General features: G+C 46.0%; 1 protein-coding gene across 6 annotated transcripts in view; it reads left to right on the top strand.

Moving 5' to 3' along the window:
• Nf1 (neurofibromin 1) overlaps positions 1 to 18,607 on the top strand; it is a 206,231-nt gene extending 187,624 nt beyond the window's left edge. For all 6 annotated transcript variants that reach the window (XM_075686683.1, XM_075686679.1, XM_075686682.1 and 3 more), the window contains 3 exons: positions 7,041 to 7,180; positions 7,269 to 7,315; positions 9,807 to 18,607. In XM_075686683.1, coding sequence (XP_075542798.1) covers positions 7,041 to 7,180; positions 7,269 to 7,315; positions 9,807 to 10,151 — 532 coding nt within the window. In that variant the 3' untranslated portion in view covers positions 10,152 to 18,607. The remainder of the gene's footprint in view (positions 1 to 7,040; positions 7,181 to 7,268; positions 7,316 to 9,806) is intronic.
• Positions 18,608 to 19,133: the final 526 nt, after the last annotated feature.

The following is a 19,133-nucleotide window of genomic DNA, read 5'->3' as shown; positions in this document are numbered from 1 at the left end:
TCGATGGGGGCGAAATGCGAAAACGCCCGTGTGCTTAGATTTAGGTGCACGTTAAAGAACCCCAGGTGGTCAAAATTTCCGGAGTCCTCCACTACGGCGTGCCTCATAATGAGAAAGTGGTTTTGGCACGTAAAACCCCAAATATTATTATTATACAAGCGTTCCAATCTCCTTTAATAAAGTGAATAGCTTTCTTGATGCCGCGAGCTATTCTTCGCTTACATTGACAATCATAGTCAATGGTTTCTGCACAATTTTTTTTCCTATTTACATTTCAGTTTATGCTGATGGTATGTTTAGGGAATGCTTGCCACGAAAGGTGCACTTTCATAGCCTGTAAGAGTTGTTTACAAGCACAGCAGAACCTTGTCCATACGTCTAGAAAAAGGTGTAAGATATGTACTAACTCAGAAAACATACAGTCTGAAGTCACTGAAAGCATGGCAAGCTCAACATCCACATTGCAGCACAAGACGCCGATGGGTGCCAATCCGGTGGGGCCCGAGCGGCCAGAGACTGGCGTTGTTGTATGTGCAGCTTTGGCACACTTTCGTTCGTGCTCCTCCAATTTGTCGTGGGCCAGCAGCTTCTTTGGGCAGAGCATTTTGGTGAAAAGCTTTGATGTGCCTACCCTGTGAGAATCACTGCGGCACGAGCTTGTGGGGCAGGAGTTACCCAAGACGTGCATTGTCGTTTTAAGACGGCAACAGGAAATCGAAATAAAATTGATCTGGTGGGCAACACCGGAATACGATACCGCGATGCTGCCAGAGCAAAACATGGCACTCGCTTCACACCGCCTGCAGCAGGGAACAGCGGCACGCTCGGGAGTTGCCGTGTATTACAAACATGTCATATGCTTTCTACACCACGTACACTGTGATACAGAGAGGTGAAGATGCATGTTGCAATGGGTTGGCAGCAGCAGCTCTGGATGCGGCATTCGACCACCCAGAAGGAGATTTGCTGGTACCAGAATAGGAAACCAAGCGCATGGTGTCATTTTCGCAAGACACGGGGGGGGGGGGGGAGCGAGCAGTGTGGGGAAGCTGCCATAAGGGTCAGATACTGTTCTCGATCGTGCATGCCTCGCACCTTTTCTTGTTTACATGCGATCTAGCGGCCAAAAAACATATCATACAACCACAGCTTGGTGACATACTGAACATTGGTGCTAAAAGATACTGTTTTCCAGAAACATATTGACCGGTAAAAAGTATGTATAAACTGTATTGGGTAACTTTTTACATTCTTTGTTGCCAATGTTGGCACCAGGAAATTGTATGAAATGGGATCGTATCAACAAGCTTCTACTGTATATAGCAGCACATTTTCATTCTTTCATTTCATTGAAGCTGCATAGTTGTCTGCATTTGTAAAATGTCAACTTACTCATTCAGTGGCTTTCTGAGCAGAGCCTTGCATAGTACAGTAGACTTCTGTTAATCCGACTCCGATTAATTCAATATTTTGGTTAATGCGTTCTCAGCCGAAGCTCCCAGCCGGTGCCCATGCATTTATATGGGCCCAAGTTTTTGCATTATTTATTGATTTATTTAGTACATACTGCAGACCACATTGTGGTCCTTCCAGGACGGGCGGACATAATTAACTGTAAGACTACACATATAAAAGTACAAAGGTGCATAGATACATTCATATACATACAGAAAAAATAAACACTTCTCTATGATATATTGCTCACAAAATAATTTGTGATAAGGCCAAAACACAAGGCCTTAATCAATCTGTTCTTCCCGATCGATTATGGAAAGCAGAACAGGGAGCAAACAGAGCGATGTAATTTAGATAAAAGCAGAAGACTAGCGACAATAGGCAACTAAGTGTTGCGCACCAAAGACAAGGGTGTTTGAGCGACAAGGATTTGTCGTGATCATTGAAGAGCAAGAAACCCGAAGAAAAATATGTACACATTCAGAAAAGAGAGTCACATGGTGTACGGTGCGGCCAGAGAATTCCTTACGGAAATAGTCCATGGAAAGAAGGAGAACTTGTCCTAGCATGGTGTTAGTGTAGAATAGGTGTTAGTGTATCAGGACGATGGTGTTATGTATTCCTTGTGGAAAGAGGACTTACATATAGTGAAGGGTCCAGAGCCAATTTGTGGTTAGATTATATAAAAAATCTAGCCGGTATTTCTGTCTTCTTTGTTCAAGCGAAGGAATATCGTTGGCCAACATGAACTCTGATGGCGAGTCCAAACTTACAAATTTGAATGAATAAAACGAACAGATTTTCTCTGTATTCTCTTGAGTTTGTTAATATTGACTTTAGTTTAGGGATCCCATGTGACACAAGCATATTCAAGTTTTGGCTGGATATAGGTTAATAAGTCAATAATTTAAGGTTTGAGGGGGCATTTCTAAGTTTGTGTTGCAGATACTGTATTTACTCGATTCTAACGCGCCCTCGATTGTAACGCGCACCCATTTGCCGTGACCTAAAAAAAAAGAAAAGTCCTTTACAGTATCGCGCACCTCATTCTTTCATACAGAAATACAACTTCCTCTCATTTGAAAAAAAAAAAAAAGAACACAAAAGATTTACTCCCAATGAACAAAAGTTGCGATAGATAAAGAAGTCGCAGTTTCGCCTGAAAGGCGAAGCATCGATTACGATAGCAAATTAGCAGACAGCTATACGAAAAGTAAGGATAGTAGTTTTATAGGCCGTATAAACTTCTAAACATTCGCTTACTAACTAAATTAACGAGCAGGGCATCACATGCACGCTAGAAAACATGAACACGTCTCACTGAGTGACCATGGAAACTCTTTAAACGCTGGAGTGAGGAAGTGCGGTAGCAGGAGTGAGGGAATTGATCTTTGTGCGGCCTCTCGCTTCGACACGAACTAAGCGACGAGAACACAGCGCAGTGCGCCTATACGTGTAAAGTCTTGTCTCCATTTCAGGCTGCGCGGCCACCGGTGTTGAACGCCTCTCCTATTTGCGCCACTCACGCATGCCAGTTTCGGAAACTCCGAACGCCCGTGATGCGGCCCGATTTCCGTCTGTCTCCGCAGACGTGATCGCTTTCCTTTTAATTGCGGCATCGCAATGAACTCGGCAGGTCTTTGCAGTCGGCACTTTCATGTTGATAGAGCAAATGGAGAAAATGGGAAGACAGACGGTGCACTAACCTAAGCCAAAGGAAGCACTGCCTAAGCACACGTACTGTAGCACATGGAGGAAGCTACGGCAGCTAGGCTCGAAGTGCGTACAAGGCGGCCATTTTGAAATGTCGATGGCAATATGGTAATGCAGATTTAGGGTCTTACTCGATTCTAATGTGCACGCAATTTTAGGACCCTTTTTATCGGAAAAGGAAGTACACATTAGATTCAAGTAAATACGGTAAGTTAGCTTGCAGTAGGCAGAAGAACATAAGTTGTCAATGTGAAGGTTCTATGAAAAATTGTTAGTGAACGTTACCCCAAGGTGCTTTTAACTCGCAACTTGCTTTAATGGAATAGATCCCATTTGATATGCGTACTCCAGGGGTTCTTTTTATGCGTTATGTGAAGAGAGACAGTTTTATCTGTGTTTGCAGCCATGCCCCATTCTTTGCGCCACAAAATATATTATTCAAGCTAGAGTTAAGTTCCCCTGATCTTCCATGGAGTTAATAGTATGAAATACAACGCAGTTATCTGCAAACAGTTGTATTTGTGCCCCAGGTTTGACGTTGGTAACATTGTCATAAATACAGTCGAGTCCACTTATAACAATGTTCAAGTGCCATGAAAATTTCATTGTTATAACCGATAATTGTTATAAACGGGTTGCACGAAAAAAAAGCATAACAACTGCAAAGAGGAGTCACAGACGGCAAGTGACATGCCAGCTCGCTGAGGCATCGTTTTGGTGGTCCCGAAAGGGGCCTTGTAAAAAACACGAGAAGGTTGCCGCGGCTGCCTCTCAGCTTGAAAATCCCTTAGCGCCCCCCTCCCCCCAAAAAAAGAAAGAAAACATGAATACCTAAGAGCATTTAATGAGGGCAAATAGCTTGCACTTCTCACTTCTTTGCTGAAACAAACCCGTAATCGGCGAGTTTCGACTGCTTCGCGGCAATCTTGCTGATAGTATCTTCTGGAGGGCATCCAAATGTTGAACATGTCCGAGCGAAAGGTTTTTTGCAAAAATCAAGTCCCACGGGGAATCGATCATTCTTGAGGCCCCCTGTTGAGATACAACTTGTACAAGTTCCGGTTCATCTTCGTCGTCGGTGCTGTCGTCGTCTTCCGCGCCGGTGACTGCTGCAACGATCGCCTCGTCAGTCAATTCTTCGTTTGTCGCGACTGCATCGTCGGCGTGCAAGAATTCTTGAAGCCCCTCCGCGTCGCCGTCATCACCACGCACCGGAGACCAAAGTTCTGTAATGGCTCCATCGCAGTAGCTTCACGATACTCCGCATCACTGATATCCCGGCAAAGTCCGCTTTTCGAAGCCATTCATGACGGTGGAGGAGCGCACGTGCTTTGACACTGTACGCTGCCTTCGGAACACGTGCAACTGGTGAAGCAGGAACCAAGGGGAATGGAAAAGATGGGGCAGCCCACACACAACTGCCATGACGCGTTTTCAACGAGCGGCACACCCTCAGAATGGACTGCTCCCCGCGCGCCGATACAAAAGCAACAAAAGAAATGCCTTCCTTCCCTCTCCTACTCTGCCCAGAGGAAAGCGTCCGTCTTTTCCCCTGCTTCTCCTGCTCACCCATTCTCCTTGCATGCGTCGTCACGTGAGCTTTTCGCCGCCCCTGTGCGGGCGGCTCCGCATACACGTGCGCGCTTTTGGCGGAGTAGTTTCGCCGGCGTGATCGCTGCGTTTGCGCGTTTTCTTTTTCTGTGAGGGTTGGCTCCAAATGACTACATTTAATTGTTATAACCGACAATCTAGTATGATAGCATTGTTATAAGCGGTTTATTTTACCATAGAACACACTGCAAAGGTGACGGTGCCGCGGCTGTCCATTGCTATATCCGATATATTGTTAAAAGCGTATTGTTATAAGTGGGTTTGACTGTATATAAAAGAAAGGACAATGGACCTAGGACATTGCCCTGGGGAACACTTGAAGGGACCGGTAGATATCCCGAGTTGCGATCATCTACTGAAACATACTGTTGGCGATTATCCAGATAGTCTGTAATCCAAGTAATTATGATCTCTGGAAGGTTAATGTTTCTTAATTTTAGAATTAGTTTTCGTGAATTACCTACCTTATCGAAAGCTTTACTGAAGTTCAAAAACACAGCATCAATTTGACCGTTCGCATCCAAAGCATTGGCAATATAATCGATCACTATTACTAATTGCGTGACATTGGAACAGCCTTTCTTAAGTCATGTTGAGGCACTTGTTAGTATAGAGTTTTCTTCTAAGAATTCATTAATGCAAGTTGAGATTATGTGCTCGAAAATTTTGCAGCAAGATTATGTCAATGATATGGGGCAGTAATTTTCGAGCAATAATCGTTTCCTTTCTTAGGAACAACTCGAGCCATCTTCCAGTATTAGGCACTTTTGCGCATAACAAAGATGCTATGAACAATATAATTAAAAACTTGACAACAGTTTTGGAGTATCACCTAAGGAACACATTCGGACATTGTCAGGACCAGGAGTTGTTTTGTTTTTAAATTGAGTAACATAACAATCCCAAAATTGTCCTTCACTGGATAAGTCAAACTTGAACAGTCAGCACCCACGTTCCTGATCCCTGAGTGACCCCTATAGTAACCCTTTAGAGGCAGCAGCTGTCTCTGGGAGCTTAGGGGACACTGAGTGTGTTGCATGTCATCTCCCTTTGAAAGCACCTATTATCGGCTTGCCGTAGGAATATTTTCAAGCAAGAACATAGCTCGCATTGTCTGATTACAGTATTTACCCGATTCTAAAAGTAATATTTTTTCCAGAAAATTGGGCCGAAAATTGGCTGCGCAGTGCTAATCAGACACAATACCAAAACCGCCTTGTTGGCGTTCAGGTGCTTTACCGCATATCATTGATGTATTGCGGCGAGCTGACTTAGGAACTGGCCACCATTGTGCAACAGATATTAGGCTCTTGCCCATTTTTCGTGCTAGAAGTTTCATTTAATTTCAGTTTATTTGGGCCCATTTACAAGCAAATTGAGGGGGCCAAGGTAAAAGCTGCTTATTGGCAGCTTGAGTGGTCCCTGGCCCCCTTTACATAGTGGCAGACCGGTGCAAAGAACACTTTCAGAAATGAAAATCAAAGAACAGTGGGTTAGATCAATTACAGTAATTACATTTCTTTCACTGTGAGTACACGTGGTTTTACTGAACCATGGTGATTTAAACCGTAGTTTTCGCCAGACAGATGAACTCCGATGGTGTCAAGGCATGGATGTCAATTTCGGCTTCTAGATAAGAATTTAGTAGCCGTGGCAAGGTATTTGCGACCACTTGATGGTCGTAATTTGTTCTCGAAAAAGGTATGAGCCATTTTCATGGCTGCGCGTCTCATATGTGGATGTATTCTCTTTTAACTTTGCTATATTTGCTATTAAGTTGCTTCTATCTTTTACCTGAAAGTAGTAGCTGCATAGGAGAGTTTGTTTGTAGAGATGATGACTTTTTGTTATGTTGTACTTGGTGAAAATACCTTCAGTGTGTTGTACAGCACATTTGCGATAGTGTGTATTATTTATTTTTTTGCATTCGTAGTATTTTAAAGTGATTGGAAGCTGATGGGTGCACTTAAGTTGGGTGCGCTTAAGAGGTTTGCTTTGTTTAGGAGCTTTAATGTCATTTCTACATTAGCTATCTGCTTTAGATGCATAGAAAGCGGGTGCGCATTTGATTTGTGGTGTGTTAGAATCGGGGGGAAATATTGTCAAATGTATCAGTGGTGTGTTTTGAAGTTTTTTCTGCATCACCCCCCCCTCCCCCCTCGGATAACCCGATCAATTTTGTCAATCGAATGAATGGAAGTCGACTGTGCTGTCGATGCCCGACCTCTGTGCTTGAGCGTGGCTTATTGTCCCCAATGCAGTCACAGCCTGTTGGACGCCAAGATCACGACGGTGCTGTCGCAGAACCACGACCACATCATCCTTAGTGCTGTGCAGTGCATCATCCAGAACATGATTGCCTGCGAGGACAGCAGCCAGCAGCAGCTGCACTACCTACAGAGTGCGTGTGCTTTGACTCCTAGAATCCATTCTCTCACCGCAGCTATGGTTCGTTGTGTGTAACATGACCTGCTTCTCTTTCATGACAGCCTGCGGCTTCGGAGGACTGTGGAGGTTTGCTGGTCCCTTCTCCACGGTCAGTGTGATCTTGTATTTGTTCTACCCACTGTCCAATGTACAAGTCCCCGATGCTTTCTTGTCCTAGACAAGTTGACCGAAACAGCATGCACTCTTTAAAGGCCAACTGCAAAGAAATTTCTCTTTGGCTAAATTCGCTATAAATGCCTAGCATATACTCTCAAAGTAATCGTGGCAAAGCCGCAGGGCTGGTAGTTGCCCAATTTTGTTATTAGCAGCTATTAAACAGAGCCTATGCTGACGACGTCTGCGCCTGACAGCAAAGTGGTAGCGATGTGGATGTCGCGAATATGAAGAAACGTAGGGGACTGTTGAGCTCTTGGTTGTGCTCAAGCAGCAGGCGCAATGCTCGCTTATCATTAGCGAGTTGACAGGCGTACCTCTTGGCTTGGGTTCTCCCCTTTACGCTCGTGATTTGAGCTGTTTCAAGATGCCGACGTGTTGCATGGCCGTCGGGTGCTCGAATACATACTCGTACGTGAGCAATGGCTGCGCAGTACACAACGCTGAGTAGAGGAAGGCCAAACACATCTTTCCTGTCCGAGCTTTCAGAGGGAAAGCGTGCACCGCAGCGCAGCAGGCAAGTCCAAAGCGGACGAGCCAACGTGCACAAAGCATGTAACCTGCATTTGGCGAAGTTGCACAAGCTACATTTCAACAGCACAGTCGCTTACCCACCAAGTCTGCTTTGCAAACACTTTTTTCAGGTGACTATGGTAAGTACTATAAGCCACGATGGCGCATGAAAACCAAAGGTAACATTCAAAGGTAAGTTGTATTCAAGGGCGATATCTCGAGCGATTGTTTCTTGTAGTGCATCATGTTCAAGACATTTAGCGCTTCTCTGCATCGAACGCGTCGAAGTAGGTTGATGAAAGCCTTTCAGACACACAGCGTTAGAAACTAGAGGGAGCCTCATGCTGCATTTCTCACGAAGGAGAACATGATGTGGCAGCCATGGCATGGACGCGGCGGCAAGCCACGCAGGAATGTAAATGCTGCAAGAGTAAAATGGCCGAGGCTTTAATGTGGCTGCGGTGTAGCCTCTCTGGCTGTTAGTTTACGTGCACTTAGCGCCGAGCCTCGGCTACTTATAATCATTTACTGCAGATGGCGGGAGTTCTGTGATCGATTGACAAGTTTGGCGTTTTTAGCGTGCCGGGCAGCAGCCGATGAAGTTGGATACGTCAAGCCGGAGATGCTAAGATCGCTAAAATGTTACCCTGCACTTTAAACGTGACCTGCAGCAGTGCGGCGGTTGGTTGTTGCCGCAGTGCAAGTGCTCAAGTGCACAGCAAGCGAGCACTTCTTTGTTTGTCGAAGGCGCGCACTCAGCACGCTCGCTTCAGTGAACCTGAACTGTGTGTAGGCCAGTACGTTGCCGATCAGGCAGGCCAGCGTCTGATGCACCCTGTTCCAGCTGCTCCAGCATGCAATAGGACATGTTCTATTCCCACGTCAGCCACACTAGATTGTAGCTCGTCCAATTTTCACCGATGTAGCATAACTGCACCATGCGTGGAATGCGTCCGTGTCAAGCCGGACTTAGCCGCACCTTTACCTTGGCCTCCCCAATACACTTTTCTTCGAGCAGAGGCAGAAAGCATAGAGGCTCGGCTGTTGAATGTAAACATCAAGATGAAGAACAGCGGCTGGATTCAGAGAATACTTCGCATTAAAAGAACATGGTGGGAGCACATCGGGGTTCGCACAGCGTATGAAACAGCTAACAAAGTATACTCTACAAAGTAACTCTACGGCCAGCAGACGTGTGGGACATTTTCTCTGATACACAGAAATGATATCCAAGCGAGGGAAGCACACGACCTGGGCGCTGGTTCTCTACACTCAGCATAGTATGCCACTTCCGGTGACTAGTAATGGCGACATTGTTTTTCAGTTTCAGCATGAAAAACATCTATTTTTTTGTGCGTTTCGTGAACTGCCCACTTGCATTTCAAGCAAAAAATTTCCCACGGAGGCTGCTGTATGTCTAAATTATGTGAAACAGGGCTTTTCACATGCTCCATAATATCATTGCAGTTAGCCCTTAACTACACAAATCTGTTTGGGGTGTTGTGTGCATTTCCTCGGTGATACTAAAATCATTACATGTTAGTGCAGACTCAGTCTGCTGATATTTCGGTGCAGGTTGCATTTAGGTAAGTAATGCCAGCGCTGATGGAGAGCAGCATACCAGGTGCACAGTGCTAAAGAAATTCATGTGAGACGGATTGCAGTTTTTGTTGTTGTGGAAGAATAGGACATTGTTACAGGTGTGACTTCGTCAATGGTGCAGGCCTTTGTTACCAAGGCTCTTTATGCAGTGGCTTTACAAGGTGTGCAATGATTAGTTGCATGTTTATGACTAGTGGCACAAAATGGAAGATTCAACCATTACGCTGGCCTTTCATGTGGAACATGAGCGCACAGTACTTTGAATCAGTGTAGAAAATAGCCATTGACTGCCTCTTGTGGTCCTCGTGCAGAGCCAGACTAACTTGGACAATGCCGAGTTGTTTGTCAACTGCCTGGAAGCCATGGTCGAGACGAGCCTGCCAGCCGACGAGGGTGAGCTCAGCCAGTACCCCAGCTCCCTGTCGGTGGCCTCGGCCATCAACCTCTCCTCTTCCATGAGCAGCCTGACACTGGCGTCTCCCACCGACAAGGACGGTGGGGCCTGCTCGGATGGGGGTGGAAGTGCACCCACACCCGGATCGGGCGCCCCGCCCGACCGCGCCCGCTCAGCCTCCCAGCTGTCCAAGCAGCGCAGCTTCAAGTGCAAAAACCCCAGTGGGTCGGGGGCACCCAAGAGCGGACGTACCTCGCACTGAACAGCTGTCAGCTGTGGGACCTTGCAATGACGGTGCAGGCTGTGATGTGATTACCTATCATTGGACACCCTTACTCTGCAGTGCCAGGCAGGGTAACTCTGCAGCCTGCCCTCTGAAACGTAGCCTACGCTCCTGGGATGGGACCAAGGTGTCTGCTTCTGGCAACATCCCACCGCACACCACTAGCCAGTTCACCTCGCGTTGTGTCGAGGCAGCTGCAGTCTCAGTGGTGGTACCATATCCAGGTCACCAGATCTCTCGGGAACTAGGGTGAGAGGTTTCTCAGCCTCTGGCTCAATGCTCACTTTAATGTGTGAGGCAACCCTCAGCTCATGGCTCAGCACTGATGTCATCGTCCTCGTCGACAGAGGTCTAGGTGACAGCGAAGTTTTGGCATGGATGTTGTCTTTGTCCTTGTTGTACTGATCACTACAATCGTCTTGGCAAGGCCATCCAATCGCAAACTACCTTGCAACTGTTTTATCAGGGGCAGTGTTTCAGGTAACAGGTTTGCCATCCCTGGAACGTAAATCTTGGCAGCTGCGTCTCGTGCTGCAGCAGCGCTGCCGCAGTCTGCTTCAGATGCCATCATACCGTGTGTGAGAGCTCAATGCTCTCGTTCATTACGGGCTGCTATTCCAAGTTGTTACAGTCATCTCTTTCTAGCTCACTACTAGCTAGCCCAGTCATCACGGTACTTTGTCATCTGCTAATGAACCCTTGACATGACAGCATGGCAAGCATTCTCGCATTCCATACTGGAGTCATAGCTCCGCATGACAGTCTCATTTAATTCATGCTGCAATGCATCGTATGGCCCCATTTTTCGTGTCGCAGGGAAGCACAGCTTCAAGCCCTAAACAGCTGCCCAATTGGGGAGCGGCTCGTCGGTTCTCTTGCAGGAATCCAGCGTACACGCTACTTACTATTGAAACGTGCACGAGAAACAGACAAGTGTCCCGGCTTCTATTCGGAGAGTGTACTACTATCCATGTCTGGTGTGCTCGGAATGTCTTTATCAGGGCCATAAATTTACCACTCTGAAGAAGACAGGGTCCTGACCAGTCACATTGATCGCCGTCTGTAGACCTCGCTTTCCAAGCAGACCTAGCCAAAAATTTTCTGCATTTAACAATTGGTGGCATGGTGCCCTTACGCAGACTTCTGCATTTATCCCTGGCTGAGAGGTCGAAAATGTTGCTTCTTTGAAGCAGTTCTTCAGTGGACCGTGACCATCACTAGAAAGCTCTGGTATCCCAAATGTCAGCTAGTCTGGGGAGCCCACTGGCGAGGCTCTACTGACACAAGTTTATTCTGGTATTGTTTGAAAGAAGCTCAGGCTCATTTCTTATGCTTAAAAACAAATTTACAAAGGCACGTCATCGTGACGTTTTACATCTTGCACACAGGATTCTTCTTTGGGACAATAACCAAGGATTCTTCTTGCATGCATTTTTTTGTGATGTGATTGACAAAGCAACTCGGAGCTTGGCTTCTTTCAGGTTGGCTGGTGACAGCTATGAAAAGGTCATTGATGATGACATGACCAATGGCCGAGGCAGAATGTGCTGCAACTCTGTCAGATGCACCCTTCTGGTGGTGATGTGCGAACAGCACTTGTCCCAGCCCTGTGTCATTCCGAGACGACGGCCACGTTGTCACCTCTCGGCTTCCATGGGGTAGGTGTTAAATTGGGAGTGAACAAGGGTTTGAATGTTCAGATCCCTCTCCAAGAAAGCTGCCAACGCTCTGCATTGTTCGCGGATCTGGACTTATATCACAGACGAGGAGGATGAACCTATACTCCGTATTGTACACAGCAGACAATGCTACGAAGGCTAGAGAGGTTTGTGCCACTGCTCTAAATCATTACCAAAAAAGTAGTGTGTCACAAATGAGAGAAAGACATATGGAGGAGGAAAATAAGGGAGGAAAGGCAGGGAGGCCAACCACACACATAGCATGCGTCGTACTCTCTCTCAAAATAACATTTTTATGTCACGATACATAAGGCGGTGGACTTCCATTAATTCAACTCCAGTTAATTCAATTTTTTGGTTAATTCAATCCTGACCGAAGGTCCTGGCTGGTGCTATAGGTCCAAATATTCATCATTTTGATCCTAATATTAGCATTCACCCAATAAGTTGAACTTGGCCAGTTGACGTGCATGCTGACACCAATAACAACTTCTTTAATAGCAGCGTCTGTCTTGGTGGAGCTTAGAAGACAGTGAGTGCATTTAACGCATGTCACCTCACGTTGAAAATACGCATTATCGGCCTGCCCTAGGAAGATTTTCAAGCAATAATGTCTCAAGATGTCTGATTACGGTATTTACCTGATTCTAGTGGGTGCCTTTTGTTTTCCAAGAAAATTGAGCTGTAAATTGTTTACGCGGTGCAGTCAAATACGGAACCTAAACCACCTTCACGGCATTTGTACACTTTAACATGACTGTATTGCGAAAAAGCTTTAAAATTGTGAAGTGAAGCCAACTTTAGGGTATCAGGCACCATTATAAAAAAAATTTGATGTGCATTAGATTAGAAGCTTTAAGCAATTTCTACATTAGTTTTCTACTTTGTACACACAGAAAGGGGGTGCGCATTTGGTTCGGAGATTTGTTAAACTCGAGCAAATATTGCCAAATGCAGTGTGTTTTGGATTTTTTTTTTTTGCATCTTGTTCAGTTCAACCCGCCATGTAATTCAGTAATTTTTGTCGGTCCCATAAGGGTAACATTAATGGAAGTCAACTGTATAGTTATTACACGGAAGGCGTTGCAGTCCTAAACTTCTTTGCCACTAAGCAAGTGAAGCGACGCATCTCTCCAACTAGCAGCCACAGTGGACTGCTTTTGCTCACGACCAAAACATAGCACATTTCATACTGAAAGAACAAAGGTGCGCAGACAATACGGGATTTGACATAACCTCATGTCAACAAGTTGTAGTAGTTGTAATGTATGAAGTGCGTATTCCGTAGAAGGTGCTGCGAAATGGTGGGTAATGATACTGCAGTGACTGCACTACTCACTGCAGCATTTCCTGCTAAGCATAGAACTGTATATAGTGTTGTCGTGTGGTCGCATTTAAAGAGACACTGAAGTGCAGCAGTAAGTTTGTTTGGTCTGACGGTATAATCTTAGAAGATGCGATTTTCATTTACCTGCTAGGAAGAAAAGTTAGTCTGGAGAGAATGGGTGAGAGTTTCCCTTGGAAGTTTTTGCGTTGGCTGCAGTATGTTAGTGGGACATTGCAGGTTTCACATTTTTGGGGCCATCCTTATTTTGGAAAAATGGGTACGTCAAGCCTTTTGTTCCTTTAGAAAGCAGTGTAATGATGTTTTATTGATTAGCTCCTAGCTGGTACTGAGCAGATACTTTCAAAAGTTCATGATGCGGGAAGTTCAAGATAGCGTTTGCTGTTCCTTCATATATTCGGGCTTACCAAGACTTTGCTCGCAGTTAGACCAACCTTTATGGTATTCCACGTCTAATTATAATAATTACGTAAGTGTAATAATCAATTTGGCTTAACCTAACAGCATTAGTCTTTAATGTCCTTTTAAGGTGTGCTAATTGGATTGATAGGAGTGCTACTGCCTGTGCATGAGGGCATTGTGATAAGCTTTGCTGCTGGGTTCCTGCTTTCTGCAAGGGCAGTGGCCTTCGCTACTTTTTTAACGGGTCCCTGTTTTTGTGCAAATGACAAAAGTTGCTTTTTCAGTGGTTTGCAATACCGTCGCACAATTCTAAGCCATGGCTCCCACTAGGCGCCAACTCTGTTTCGTTATGCGTCTTGTACTGATCAAGCAGAGCGCATTCGCAGACCTGGTTTCTGGTATGAATTACTCCTGGCCTGGTGTGTCTATAGCTTCCATAATTTATATTCCCCGATGGTCCGGTCTGGTTTGGGCAGACATAGAAATTCCTTTTTCCTGCTTGGTCTGCACAAGCAAACCTCCAAAGACAGGAACGCATGGCCAGGACAGGACCACTTCCATGGTTGTGAGATGTGTTTTATCGCTACGCCCAGCTTTTCATATCGAGAGCACCTAAGAGGATTGGCAATGGGCCTGCGATTGAAGGGACACAAGGCTGGGCTATACTTGTTGAGTTTAAACAAAATGCACATTGAAAGGAAGTTGCATAGATGACTAAATTGGGTAGAAGTACTACTCGACGCTTCTAGATTACTGTCAGTGACCCCTTTTCATTGTGCGCTGCATCCACTTGGCTAAACATGTAGCCATCACAAGACAGATGATGGAGACACGTTATGTGCAACATGCCCACTGGGATTGGGTGTGTTCTGCCAAGGCACACGTAGACAAATATTCAGAGGCTACCCTTTGTGCTGGGTGGAGATAGCTGTCACCCTGCTGCGTGACATACGAAAATTTCCAATGTGACCTTAATTTTTTTCTTGTCCTGGCAGATCTACCACCTCCTATTCAGATCTGTTCTATTCGCACTGAACACAGCTGTGGCACCACCTAATCCGCAGAAACTCAAAGGGATTGCTTGAGTGGTAGTGGCTAACCTTGGAGGCCATCAAGCTCCAGACTGTCCGTGTCAGCTGGGTGGCGGTACGGGTAATGGATCTTGCCTGTCAACTGCAGCAGACATCAGAAATTGGTCAGGGTTCCTGTCTCACCAAGAGGCAAATATCAAGCTGATAATAATCTAGAGATGTTGGTAGCACTGGTGTCGTGTTATAGTATTTTCTTTATTTGACTCACACTTAACAGCCCTTCATTTAGGCCTCAGTGGTGTTGATCTCACCAGGTGGAAAGTCTAAGCACTCTCAAAATATGGCTCTATTCCATCGATGGTATTGCAGTGCCTGTTGTGAGACAAGGAGTATTTTATATGTTGTGCCAATGGTAGCTGCACCACAGACATCCAAAGGAAACATTTTTGCTTGACCAGCTCGAAACTATATTTATGCTTTGGCATGAATGCAGGCGTTATGATATCCTCTTCGTTTGCTTCATTGGATCACACATTTCAAGATGTACCATCTTTACTGATCCCCCGTCCTTGTGCACTTTTTATTTTATTTGTGTCCTACATGTGCTGAAGAGGTGTTTGTGTCCACACAGTGCGTCTGGGTCGTTGACAGTAGGCTTGAGGATGATTTTGAAAAGGCTGCCGTTGGCTCAGCACATTTTTGAAAGTGTGGACCTAAGGGGGTCATAGGTGCTGTACCATGTCAGTTGGCATCGAGACATCACTTTCCGCAGCATTGGTGCAAACAGGTTTTCCAGAGAATCATGAGCTTTGGAGACCGTGCTGTCTCTGGCATCTGGTGCTTTGGTACAGATCAACCTAGGCATTAAATTCAAAGAGCTGAGCTGCAGGTTATGTGGTGCATTCTTATCAAGGAGCCAGTTTCTGTTTCCCTATCAACTCTGGTGTTGTTGTTTCGTACACAGTACAGGAACATGGCTTATGCTCCTTTGCAAGCAACGCATCTTCATGACCTACAGGCGAGCAAAGCGTGCAGTCGAGTTGCTTTCATTGCTGCTCGGACCATTTTCCTGCCACCTGAAGTGGTCTCCAGAGTCAACAGTGACATATACAAACACAAAATGAAGAGTACAAATAGCAGGGAGTTTTCATGAAACGAGGCTGTGATGTTTCATAAGTGGCATTCTGTCTGTTGTTTTAACTTCCTTTTTTTTTTACATAGACTCTGGCAGCCAGTGTTGTTGCTGTCCTAGGGATGCAGTCAATGTGTGATGATTGTATAGCCCTGTGGTTGCGCTTTGCGCCATCTGAGACAGATGTGAGAATTTTATTTCCCCACCGCCGCACAATTAACAGAGCCCCGCATTCCTCAAGCCTCACGCTCGATGCTGTTAAATGTTGAAAGAGATGGTGCATCCGTGTGCACACCAAAGGACACAGCTGGAGGACAACAGTGGCGAATGGTGCGCAGTCTAGCACAAAGCGGCAGTCTTTTCTCTGCTTGAGCCATGCTGCGGCTCTCGCCCTATAATGTGCGACGGTCCTTGGTCGACTTGTGATGTGAGTTGACACCCTCTGCCAAAGGAGGTGTGCATGAAAGACACTCTGAAGGACAATTTTTGGAATGTGCTTTCGACACAGTGCGTGGTGTTCCGACTGCAGCATCGACTCTTGAGCATTCATTGGAGGATGAGTGCGCATCGTACCACGTGCTTCTGACACTCTGTGTTCATTCCCCCCATTTCTTTTCGCTGTTGTTGTTGCTGTTGTTGCTGCCTTCATTGTCATCAATGTTGATGATGTGACATCATGACTCAGCGTTGTTTTGCACGCTGTGTCTTCATTTGGGTTTGCCAGTTTGTGCGCGAGAGAGACGTTGATTTCCTCTTCCATTTCTGTGGAGAGAGAGAGAATGTGTTCTAATTTATTGCGTGGTTCTAGTTTTTACATCTTTCTACGAAAAAAGGAGACCTGCTCCTGTAGATGTGCGTGAGTGGTGGGTATGTGTGTGTGCGTGTGTGTGTCTGGGACATTCGTGTTGGGTGTGCCCGTGTCCCTCGGCATGTGCTTTGCCCTGGTCTCTGCATGTGTTGCCAAGACCCTGCAGAATGTGCTTCACCTCTTGGCAATGAGTGTGCACATGCTCGGCATGTGTGTCATCGACACCGCATGTATTGCTGCAGAGAAAGAGATGAATATCATTCACTGTTTGCTTCAAACGATGTTCTTTTGAGAGAACTGACCCCCTCCCCTCCTTTTCTTTTCTTTTTTGTCTTCATCTTGTGTTGCATACATTTGTGCCGTGCTGAGCTTCCTGTTTGTGTGCCGTTCCGTGTCCTGACCACTCAGTTGTGTGGAGAACAGTGTGCCGTAAATTGGGGGCTGCCCTTTCTCTCAACTTATTCGCCCGTCTTCGCTGTAGAATCACAAGATGGCATGTTCTGTGAGTCTTTCTGCACATTCATGCAAAATTCTGTTCATAAGGTGTGGTGGATAGGGTCTTAGAGAGAGACAAAAGAAAGTGGTTAACATGCTCGTTTCAGACGTGCACTCTGCAGTGCCGTGAAAAAGAAAAATGCTGTGATGGTGAGGGACGTTTTACTTTCTGAGAAAGCATTTGTAGGCAGCAAGGACGTGCTGACGTTGTGCCATCCTGAGCGTAGAGCTGGAGCACTGTCTAGCACGTTCTTTCGTTCTTCAGAGATGCGTAAGGCTTTTAAAACATGTGACTGTGCCACATGTGCCAAAACTGCCAAGCAAAATGGCATAAAATGTCCGCACTGACTTTTGCACTTAGCGTTTTTGGGCTTACCACTGCTTTGTTTTGTGCCCGAATTTTGCAGCACAATCACATTTCTTAGTTGGTTGGCGTTGTCCAACGAAACACTTCGTTTTGTTGCTTACCTCGTTTTCTTGGAAACAGGGAAAAACCCACAAGTGACCCGCTACGTAGACTTGAACTGGTTCGGCCACCTCTTGGCAACTAAAGGAAACAGCTTAGGTAATGGCTCTGGCAGAATGACATTGCATGTTGCGCTGCTTCAGTTCTATCACGTGAAAATATTTTGTGATCTTATTCTAAACAACAATACAAAGGAGAAATTTCACTGCAAGCCTGCAGAATTGACTTGCTGCACCTGCTATCCACACTGTTTTCTTTAGTTGCCGACATATGGCGAAACCAGTTCGAGTTCATGCAGCAGCTGTCTCACGTGCGTAGGGAAGTGGCTTTTTTCACTTCTTTCCAGATGACACAGGCAACCAACGATGCCATGTGGCTTGTTGTGAAATTTTACTGCAAACAAAGCAGCAGCAAGCGAAAAAGATTTTGTTGAAGTTTGCATAACAATGCAGATCGCTGTAATTTGGGAAATGTTGCAAGCACTTCACTGTTCCCTTTGGATGAGCGGTGATCCTATAGAATTCCTCCCTTCTGCAAAAGAATGCACTAGGACAGGACACGTGGTTATAATTGTTGGGTGTTTCAAGGCTCTTCATCTGACAAGGGTTGTTACGTGCGGTGCTCACTGCGCTAGCAAAAGAACATTCATGCTCTCTTAATCTGTACGACCTTCATGGCGTGCTTGGATAAGAGAGAACTTCGGCACAAATTTGTTGTGACGGCTGCGCCCCTTTTGTCACGCGTGATGCGTGCCGTCACGAGCTTCTAGAGTGTGTGATCCTGTGCTGCCCACAGAAATTCCACAGTGATGGAAGTGTCTATTTTTTGTAACTGTTCCGACTGGAGCAGCCGCGTTGGCTACTGTTAAGTCCCCTCTCCCGTTTTCCAAGTTGGCCAGTTGCGTATACCAAAGCACCACCTCTCGTGTTGTCCTGCTGTTCCGCCCTTCTGTCGGGAACTGTGATGGGGAGTTGGCGCACTGCCAGGCCTCGTGCTAGCACAGTGCGCCATCTCAGCAGCTCGTGTATTGTTAAATGTATATCAGAATTAAAGTCATATCTTTTATCCAGGGCTGCACACCCGCAGTGCTTGTGTTTGCTTGTGTGCATTGACTGTCGTCCGTCTCGCTGCCTGGTCGGCACAGATATGCTATAACAGGGCGCCTGTTGCAGAATGGCTATGGGGAACCAGCTTTGGCCAGGAGGAGCTGCGGAAGTGCCCTACTAAAGTGTGCTGACGGCATCTGGTAGGAAGCGCACTGCACAATGTTTTGAACAATGACATTGGCGCCCCTGTATCCGTGCTTCATCCACTTCAAGGCAACTAAACACAAAATTGAGTGTGTCCTTGCAATAACTGTTTCCTCTACCCGCATAGCTGTGAGTTATGGCCACTAAGTTTCAGCGCTGGTTGGCCGTAACAGGGTGCTCATCAGGGTCAGCAATGCAGCACACAGGACCCCCATATAAGCAAAGGCTGACATGAGAAAGATCTTTGTACTGATGCTTATTGTATCGACGTGAGCATCACAAGGCAACAGTAATTCCTTTACCCTGCCTACTCAATTTTTTTACAGTTGAAATCGTTTGGTTAACTTTTGTGG

Source organism: Dermacentor variabilis, chromosome 3 (genome assembly GCF_050947875.1).
Source record: "Dermacentor variabilis isolate Ectoservices chromosome 3, ASM5094787v1, whole genome shotgun sequence".
Lineage (NCBI taxonomy): Eukaryota > Metazoa > Arthropoda > Arachnida > Ixodida > Ixodidae > Dermacentor > Dermacentor variabilis.
This window is presented reverse-complemented; position numbering and strand designations above follow the sequence as displayed.